We start from the raw sequence: 9,883 nt of genomic DNA on the forward strand, positions 1-9,883 counted from the left end.
CACAGCACTCGAGGTGGGACCTCAGCAGTGCATAGTACAGAGGTACAATCACTTCCCGAGTCCTGCTGGCCACACTGGTCCTGATACAGGCCAGGATGCTGTTGGCCGCCTTGGCCACCTGGGCACACTGCTGGCTCGTATCCAGCCGGCTGTCAACCAGAACCCCCAGGTCCTTTTTTGCCAGGCAGCTCTCCAGCTGCTCTTCCCCAAACTTGTAACGCTGCATGGGGTTGTTGTGACCCAAGTGTAGGACCCGGCACTTGGCCTTGTTGAACCTCATATCACTGGCCTCGGCCCATCGATCCAGCCTGTCCAGATCCCTCTGCAAAGCCTTTCTACCCTCAAGCAGGTCGACACTCCAGCACAACTTGGTGTCTCCTGCAAACTTACTGAGGGTGCACTCGAAACATTCATACAAATCATTGATAAAGACATGAAAAGGAACTGGCCCCAGTTGTAGGCCCTGGGGAACACCACGTGTGACCAGCTGCCAACTGCATTAAACCCTGTTCACCACCACTTTGCCCACTCTTTGGCCCAACCATCCAGCCAGGTTTTTACCAGCGAAGAGTATGCCTGCCCAAGCCCTGAGCAGACAGTTTCTCCAGAAGAATGCTTTGGGAAATGGCTGTCAAAGACTTTCTCAAAGTTTAGGTAAAGAACATCCACAGCCTTTCCCTCCTCCACTAAGCGGGTCACCTTCTCATAGAAGGAGATCAGGTTTGTCAAGCAGGACCTGCCCTACATACACCCATGCTGACTAGGCCTGATCACCTGGTTGTCCTCATGTGCCGCATGATGGCACTCAGGATGATCTGCTCCATAATCTTCCCCAGCACCGAGGTCAGACGACAGGCCTGTAGGTCCCCGGATCCTCCTTCTCTCCCTTCTTGTAGATGGGCATCTGATAAATGATGGAAAGGGGCTTGGTGAGCTTCTCCAAGAGCTCCCTCAGTACCTTTGGGTGGATCCCATCTGGCCCCATAGACTTGTCTATGTCTAGGTCCTGTAGCAGGTCCCTCACTAGTCCCCTTGGATTATGGGGGCTCCATGCTGCTCCCCATCCCTGTCTTCCAGCTCAGGGGCTGCGTACCCAGAGAACTACTGGTCTTACCGTTAAAGACTGAGGCAAAGAAGGTATGAAGTACCTCAGCCTTTTCCTCACCCATTATCACTATGTTTCCCGCTGCATCCAATAAAGGATGGAGATTCTCCTTAGCTCTCTTTGTGTTTCTAATGTAATTATAGAAACATTTTTTATTGTCTTTTACGGCAGTAGCCAGGTAAAGACCTAGATGGCTTTGGCCCCTCTAATTTTTTCCCTGCATAAGCTCACGACATCCTTGTGGTCCCCCTGAGTTGCCCGCCCCTTCTTCAAAAGGTCATAAACTCCTTTTTTCCCCAAGTTCAAGACAAAGCTCTCTGTTTGGCCAGGCTGGTCTTCTTCCCCACCAGCCTGGTTTTAGGCACATGGGGACGGCCTGCTCCTGTCCAGCCTTCCAGGACTCCTTTGCCCTTCAGGACTGCTTCCCAAGGGACTCCGTCAAACAGGCCTCTAAAAAGGGCAAACTAAGATAACCAGGTACAAAGCACGGAGAGTTATTGCCGTTAGGTGCTCCTGACGGTGGAGGAGAAGCCCAAAAGGAGGAGCTCCGTGACATTGGTATGGTTCAATATTTTGTATCCCAGCTGCAATGAGTAAGGTCAGATGGTCAGTGGAGGAAGCAATGCTTCAGGAGGTTAAAAAAAGATGAGACAGAGCAAAAGAATGTAGAAGGATGAGAAAAGAGGCTCATGGGGACATTCGGGCACAGGCTGGAAGGAAAACAGAAGAATGGAGAGGAGAATCAGCCGAGAACAAGAAGACATCCTTTTCTGCACAAAGAACAAACTTCTTATGGGACTTAGAGTAGGACTCCGCTATAAACAGTAGGTAAGTGATTGGATTTGGGCTCTTACGCAAGAGTCTCTTTACAGTCGATGGAGAAAAACATAGGGGTTTCTGAATTGTTCTTACTCTAGTCTATTTAAATACATCTTCTAGGATGGGCTAAAGGTAATTCTACTGAAAGATAAAACACCTCAGCAAAGTGGCTTTAACCTTTCATTAGGAGAGAAACAGAGAGAAAGCAGTATGGAGATGGTGACAAATGAGATGTGGGAAGTAAAGGTAAGCAGGAGAGACGGAGAAAAGGAGAAGGTTTGATTATCAGGGAAAACCAGAGCCAAACAGGGCAAAGAGGAAAAGCCTGTGTTCTTCCTTCCATCCATTCTTGAACTTTGCCAGGTAGAACAGAAAGCTTTGTAAGCAGATTCCTCCTCAGTCACTGACAACTTTCTTGCTGAAAAACACTTTTGATAAAACATTCTGGCTGTCAGGGGGAAAAATAAAAGAAGATTTAAAAAGGCGACTCAGAAGAGGGGAAGAAACACAAGGAAAAACCTATGGGTTTGCTTCTTTCGGGAGCCTCACCTTTACCTTCTCGTCCCTGACTGTTACAGCCCTGACCAGCTCTTCCCTGTTTGTAAGGAGGAAGTCCTGCAGGGCACTTCACCTCATGGCATCACAGTCACCCTTCTAAGCAGGACATCCCCAGTGAGCTCCAAAACTCTCCTGTAAGGCTTGCACCTCACCGTGTTGCCCCTTCAGCAAATGCTGGGGTAGTTCAGGTCTGCCATGAGGACCAGGGCCTGCAAACATGAGGTTTCTTCCAGGTGACTAAAGAAGGCCTCATCTGCTTCCTCTTCCTGAGCAGGGGATCCATAGCAGACAGACATCCACCCACCACAGCGGTGCCCATGTTCTGCCCTCTCGTGCTGGCCCTTCAGCTCTCAGTTGAGTCATCTTCCACCCCCAGGCAGAGCCACAGGTGTTCCTGCTGCTCTCTCCCAGAAAGGGCAACTTCCCCTCTGGGTCCAGACCTATGGCATGATCAGCACCGACCCCCAAGTTTCTCTAGGAGAGATATTTGTAGTGCCCTGCATCTCCTCATGCTCTTCTCTTGTGAGAGGCGCCCCAGTCAAGATGAGCCAGCTGCATGCGAACATTAAATGCTGAGCAAACGGTGCTTCAGTCCATGGGGACTTTGTGAAACTGGGATTCGGCCAACAGTAGTCACTTGAAGTTTTACAAGGAGAAGTGGCCAGTCCTGCATCGGTGTGTGCCGGGGGGAAAGGGGAGAATAAGCCCATCCATCAGGACAGGCTGGGACCTGACCGGCTGAGCAGAGGCTCTGAGGAGAAGGACCTGGGCCTGGGCACTACGAGCCAGTAGAGTATGGACACTATGAACAAGGCCAAGCTGCATTAGGAGGAACGTGGGCCACCCAGACAACCTGAGTTCTCGTCCCCCTCAGCTCAGCACCGGTGTGGCCCCACACACATGGCTGTGTCCCAGTGTGTTGCTCCCCATTTCTGAGAAGTAGTGATGGACTAGAGAGTGTCGAGTGGAGGTCTGCCAAGGTGGGGTTGGGGACCTAGTGCACACGACCTGTGTGGGGTGGCTGAGGGACCTGGAGTTCTTCACCCCAGCACTGGGGGGGCTCCAAGCAGTATAGCAGTAGCCTGAGAGTGCTTGAAGGCTGCTTTCAGAGGTGACGGACCTTTTCTTTCTCGTAAGGTACAGCATGAGAAAGAAATAACGACGCAACCTTCATCTGGGGAGGTCCAGACTGCACAGGAAGAAAAAGAAATGTCACTCCAAGGGCAGTGCTGTGCTGTAACAAGTCACCCAGAGGGAGACGGGATCAGCCCGAGGCTTTGTGTTTCAAGGAGCAGCCAGGGAGGATGGAGAGATATCCGTAAAGGAAGGAAGATGCTGAGGTGAGAGCAAGGTGTGGTAGCAGGGTGGGCGTCTACAGCCTGCAGAAAAAGAGGTGCAGGTGTGGGACACTGCAGGACAGCCTGTGGTGGAGCTGACAGAGGGATGAAGAAAGTCTGAAACGCACCAACAGAGATGAGCTCTTTCTGCCCTCGGCTATGGCTGCTGTCTCTGCCACTGATGCCTATGAGGAAGCACTTTATCCTGACACCATTAGCGTCTCATTGCCTCCCCTTCCCCGCCCAAGAGCCTGGGAGCTCTTGTTCCACAGTCCTACCGTTGGCATTGAGCATCCCCACATCACACTGCCCCAGGAAGAGCCCGGAGTTACTTCTGAGGGACAGGATCTCCCTTCCCAGGGGCTGGGGGTCGCGGCTTGGCCCTTTGCCTGAATGTAACCCATCCAGGCTTACTCCAAATCTATTCCGCCTTTACATTCCCTTTGCCTCTCTGCCACCAGTTGACTGCTCTAACCAGCCACTGTGGAGGCTTTGTCGGTAATGGTCCTCAGTGGGACCCATTAATGCTCCAGGAAACTTTGGGTTTTGAATCTGACTTCGACTTCATCTTCCTCTCAGGGTCTGAGTTTCATGGACTCGGTACCAAACCCACCAGAGGGGTCATTAAAACGCCTCGGGCTGGTCCTCTGCTGCGGAGCTGGGCTGGGCTCCTGGGACGGAGGGAGCTCATGGCAAGCGGGCAGCGCTGCAGAGAGACAGCCCTGCCCAGGAGCAGCTCCTCTGCCAAGCGCAGCAGGGCTGAGGGCACGGCCTGCAGGCACCCAGGGGAGATGTGTGAGGCCGGCAGAGCTTAAAGGCAGCCTGTGGTGGGAGAATACTGAGAGCTCACTGGGAGAAATCCTCACAGCCTTTGCCACAGTCTCTGGCTGCAGGGCAATGAATCTGCAGCTGCTGGAGGGATCTCCAGAAGCAGGAACAACCCACAGCCTACGGGATCTGCAAGTACAACTCTCACAGTTTCTCTAGCGTAGAGGAGAAGGACAACGTGTGGAGCAGGGCTTCCCTGCTGCGCCATCAGAGGGACAGGGCATGATGTGTCTCTGCTGCAGTATAATGTGGAGAGGCTTCCTGGATCAGTCTCCTAAAGCTGGCACGGCCCATGTCTCATGTGATCTGTCAGGAAGGCTCTCAAGGCTGCGTTGGTGTTGAGGATGTGCTCGAGAGCAGGGCGCCCCTACCACATCATCAAAGGTACAGGGCACGTCGGCTGCCTTCTCCCAGGGACGGCTGCCGGGCTGTGAAGGTGGGTGTGCATCCAGGGGTGCTCAGGACCGTCCTTGAGAGCAGGGTCCCCGTGTCCCAGGGAACTGTGTGCTGGGCCAGGGACTCTGCTGCCTGCCCGGGTCAGCTCTCAGCCTGCCCAGGGAGCTCCCCATGGCCCTGTGGGGAGAAGCTATGGAGGGAATGAGTGTCTCCACCCAGGGCATGGCAGGGTCCTTCTGAAGTCGGGTGGGTGCTGTGTGGGTCAGGTTTCCAGCTCCAGATCACCCCCAGGACATTTACTAATGGTCGTTTTGAAGAAGGACTACAAGGCAGCATTTACCTGAAAGAAAAAAAGTTGTAATTTTCCACGCTTGGTGGGATGGATGGGTAGTGGGAGATAGGAATTTCTTTTCCTGTTTAGGATGGCACCTCCCTGCCATCCCCTCAAGTGGGGATACCTTCCCCGGAGACATTTCGTGGTCTCCTCTCCCACACAGTAGAGTTCCCCACCCCTTAATATGCTGGTGACTTAGTCTTGAGTTGCCTTTCCAGCAGCCCAACCACCAAAGAGGAGAAATGCTCGAGTGTCTGACTGTGTCTCCCTGTCCTGACTCTCTTGGCAGAACTTTGGCATGTTCCCCTCTTGCCTCTGCTGCCGTTGTTCTTTCCCTTCTTTTTGCTGTGGTGAGGGGTGAGGATTCAGGTGCAGCTCAGACGCTGATGCTGCATGTCCTGTCACGCGGGTGTATCCATGGAGGAACAGCATCCAAATCCACTTATTTTTGGGGCTCTGGGGACGGCAGTGTGAGGGACTGAGAGTAAGACGACCCTCCCATCAGGATACCCCATCTTTAGGGTAGTTGACTCTCTCCCTGGAGCGTCCTGCTTGGCTGCACGCTGCCCTCCAGAAGGGCACAGCTCTCCCGTGGCATCTCTGTGTTGTCTGGGAGCCCCACAGAGTAGACATGTCAGTGCCAAGGCCACGTAAATCCAGCTGGAGGGCTGAAGGTAGGCAGCCGCAATGAGCCCTCTGTGTCCCTGGCTGGGAGGGGAGAGCCGAGATCCTCCTCGGGTCCAAAGAGATGGCATGAAGGGTTGGGAGACCTGCGCTTGTAAATGGTCTCCCTCTGCTCTCAGCAGTGTCCAGTTTCTTCTCATGGGAATGTCTGCTTGGGATTGTCCTCCAGCTGAGAGAGGTACCAGCACAGGGCAGCTGAGAGCAATTCCGATGGACAAACTCGCTGTCCTCACTCTGCACGGAGGGACGGTCCCCTTGGCTCTTAGGACCCACGAGGTTTCACTTGCAGCACAACAGAAATGACAGGGATTTCTGCCTTGAAAACACCCCTCGGCTGTGGTGGGAAAAGAGAACAGCAACAAAAAGGTGCCCTCAGCTCTGCTCTGCAGTCGGGTGAATTTGGGATGACAATGCTGAAAAGCCCTTTGATGCCACAAGCGGATTTAATCTGAGATCACCCCGTGTTCCTTTTTACCCATGGCTGTAGGGCAGGACTGCATCCTGCAGAGCTCTCAGCTCCCTGCTGGACTGTCAGCCAGCACCAACCAGAGTGTACAGAAAGGACCTTCCAAAGGTCTTCCTGAAAGGGGAGACGCAGTTGGGTGGGGCTCTAAGAGCAATAGAATACTTTTATTTGAAAGAAGTCTGCTCTAATTTCTCACTTTTTTTTTTTTTTTTTTCTTCCATAGACAGGTCCCAGTGCCCAGAGGCACCAAATGTCCAACAGCAGCTCCATCACCCAGTTCCTCCTCCTGGCATTCGCAGACACGCGGGAGCTGCAGCTCTTGCACTTCTGGCTCTTCCTGGGCACCTACCTGGCTGCCCTCCTGGGCAACGGCCTCATCATCACCGCCGTAGCCTGGGACCATCACCTCCACACCCCCATGTACTTCTTCCTCCTCAGCCTCTCTGTTCTTGACCTGGGCTCCATCTCCACCACTCTCCCCAAATCCATGGCCAATTCGCTGTGGGATACAAGGACCATTTCCTCCTCAGGATGTGCTTCCCAGCTTTTTTTCTTTTTGTTTTTTATGTCAGCTGAGTATTTTCTTCTCACCGTTATGGCCTACGACCGCTACGTGGCCATCTGCAAACCCCTGCACTACGGCACCCTCCTGGGCAGCAGAGCTTGTGTCCACATGGCAGCAGCTGCCTGGGGCAGTGGCTTTCTCACTGCTCTGCTGCACACGGCCAATACATTTTCACTGCCCCTCTGCCAGGGCAATGCTATTTACCAGTTCTTCTGTGAAATCCCCCAGATCCTCAAGCTCTCCTGCTCACACGCCTACCTCAGGGAAGTTGGGCTTCTTGTGGTCAGTGTCTGTTTGGGCTTTGGTTGTTTTGTTTTCATTGTGGTGTCCTACGTGCAGATCTTCAGGGCCGTGCTGAGGATCCCCTCTGAGCAGGGACGGCACAAAGCCTTTTCCACGTGCCTCCCTCACCTGGCCGTGGTCTCCCTGCTTGTCAGCACTGCAGTGTTTGCCCACTTGAAGCCCCCCTTCCTCTCCTCCCCATCCCTGGATCTGGTGACAGCAGTTCTGTACTCCGTGGTGCCTCCAGCAGTGAACCCCTTCATCTACAGCATGAGGAACCAGCAGCTCAAGGATGCAGTGTGGAAACTGATAACTGGATGCTTTCAGAGGCATTAAACTGCTTGTCGTCTTCTGCAAATCACTCCTAATGGAACTCATTGCAGGTTGGTTTTGGTTGTGAGTTTGGGGTATTTTTGCTTTGTTTTCTATATTATAATATTGTCCACAGAGAAATGTCATTATTTGTGACATTTCTAATTACGTATTTATCCACCTTCTGTGTGACCCAGAGACTGTGTAAAGGAGGAGCCACCCTCCCTCTCTGTTTTAACAAAATAAAGGACCTTCCAATGAATTATTTGTCTGAGATCCTTCCTTTGAGACCTTCTCTAGAGCTGCAGGGGCAGATCCTGCGTGCAGAGCTGGAGGGGAAAAGAGTCCCGGCACCGGAGCACTGTCAAGGAGCACCAGCGCTTGGTCTTCCCAGAGCTGCTCCCTTTCCACTTCAGCGCTCTCCTTCTTAGCTCCTCTCTTGCTATAAGGCTTGAGTGCTCTTGAAGCTTGGTGACAGAGCTGGCCTCCAAAACAGCATTTCCATCATAACGAGGGGATCGCGTCAGGGCAGTGCCTGAAGGCTCAGGTCTCGTCCCAAAATGCCTCTCAAGCACACGGCCAGTAACGTGCCCAGGAGAAGGAACATCAGTGAAGAGCAAACGTGAGTGAGTGCGCAGGGTGGGAGCACACAGCAGTGTCCTTGCACAGCCAGGCTCCTGGGAGGGACATGAAGGTCTGGGGGGTGCTGGGATAAACCTGAGTGAGCACAAATGCCATCAGCTGTTCCTAGAGGTGCCTTGAAGGCCTGTGGGACAGTGTCTGGAGGTCAGTGCACGTAGAGAGTGTCCCGGTTGGAGGTAAAACAGAACTGATTTTCTTTTCAGTTAAGCCTCTTGTAACTCTCTGAAGCTGCGTATGTTGCATATGCAATATGAACTGTGGCGTATTCCTTTTGGTTACGCCCTGGTCTGGTGTCAGTTTTATCTTGCAGGCAGTGGGCATCTAGGTACCTAGGGCATCTAATACCCTTTTGGTATTTATCTGTTGCTATTAAGCAGCAGGTTGTTGGACCTTGTAGTTTTCCTTGTATACTCTTGTATACTTTCCTTGTATACCCAGTAGTTTTCCTTGTATACTCTGTATTTATCCACCGCTTTCTGCTTGCAACTTGTTTTCTGCAGGCCGCTGATAACTATCTTCTTTAGACCCTTCTTGACGTCTGTAGATGGCTCTGGTCCTTTCCAGCAACGTTAACCCAGTTACGGTTATTCAGTGATAACAACGTGTCAGAACCGATTCCTTTCGTGGTGGGAAATACATTGCTGGGCTTGCACGGATCGTGCTGTTCAGTATTTAATCCTTGTAATCGCTGGGTTACACCTCAGGCCTCTGGATACGTGTGTCTTGCTCAAACCGATGGTGAAATGAGTTGCAAGCGCAGATCGAGCTTTTTTTTTAATCTTTTGTACTGTGTAGCAAGTAACTGTGCCTCAGAGGCACCTGAGAACTGACAAACTGGTTATTTAATCTTCCCAATGCTCTGACCTACATCACAGTGGGCTGATGGCCTTCAGTGAAATGGGCTTTAGAGTGTCCTTGTTCTTTACCTTGGATCATGGAAGGGTCACGTTTTGGGGCAGCAAACCTGTCCTGCTACATCCAGTCTTTAACAGGATGAGAATTTTTTGTCAATTTGAAAGCGTATATGCTATAGCCAGGATCATCAAAGCAATGTTACGAACAGTAGGAGACAGCACTGGAGCATTTCAGAATTACAACGTTCTTTGTAAGTAATCCCAGAACTGAAAAAAACCAACCACTTTATGCTCCAGATCTAGCAACTGACACGGGATTATCCAACAGATAACTAGTCCAAGGCGGCAGCTAGATAAAGTCATAGGGAGATCTGAAAACAAAAGGGAGTCAGACTGCCATCCGCGCGTGCCGTCTGTAAGCAGTATGTGGGTCGCACTCCTAGAAATTGCGTAAATGTACATTTCTGAACAGAAATGAAAACGACAATATTCCTACAATACACCAAAACCAGGTACCAGTGCGGAAGCGCACACTTCTATATACAATTCAACCAAGCTTTAACGTAAAGTGTTCTGTACAAGATTGAGAATCACAGAACAGTTCCGGTTGGAAGGGACCTTACAGACCATTCAGTGCCACCCCCCTGCCCTGGGCAGGGACACCTCTGCTGCGTGAAAAGGGACAAAGCGGTTTTGGCGGA

At 51.9% G+C, this 9,883-nt stretch overlaps 1 protein-coding gene across 1 annotated transcript; it reads left to right on the top strand.

The window, feature by feature from the left end:
- The first annotated feature begins 6,777 nt into the window (after positions 1 to 6,777).
- On the top strand, positions 6,778 to 7,710 carry LOC128916570 (olfactory receptor 14A16-like). Its single transcript, XM_054218465.1, has one exon. The coding sequence runs from the start codon at positions 6,778 to 6,780 to the stop codon at positions 7,708 to 7,710; it is 933 nt and encodes a 310-aa protein (XP_054074440.1).
- Positions 7,711 to 9,883: the final 2,173 nt, after the last annotated feature.

Source organism: Rissa tridactyla, chromosome 12, assembly GCF_028500815.1.
Source record: "Rissa tridactyla isolate bRisTri1 chromosome 12, bRisTri1.patW.cur.20221130, whole genome shotgun sequence".
NCBI classification, from domain to species: domain Eukaryota; kingdom Metazoa; phylum Chordata; class Aves; order Charadriiformes; family Laridae; genus Rissa; species Rissa tridactyla.

Excerpts from the sequence above, each read along its gene's own strand:
- LOC128916570 (XM_054218465.1), top strand. The coding sequence starts at position 6,778 with ATGTCCAACAGCAGCTCCATCACCCAGTTCCTCCTCCTGGCATTCGCA.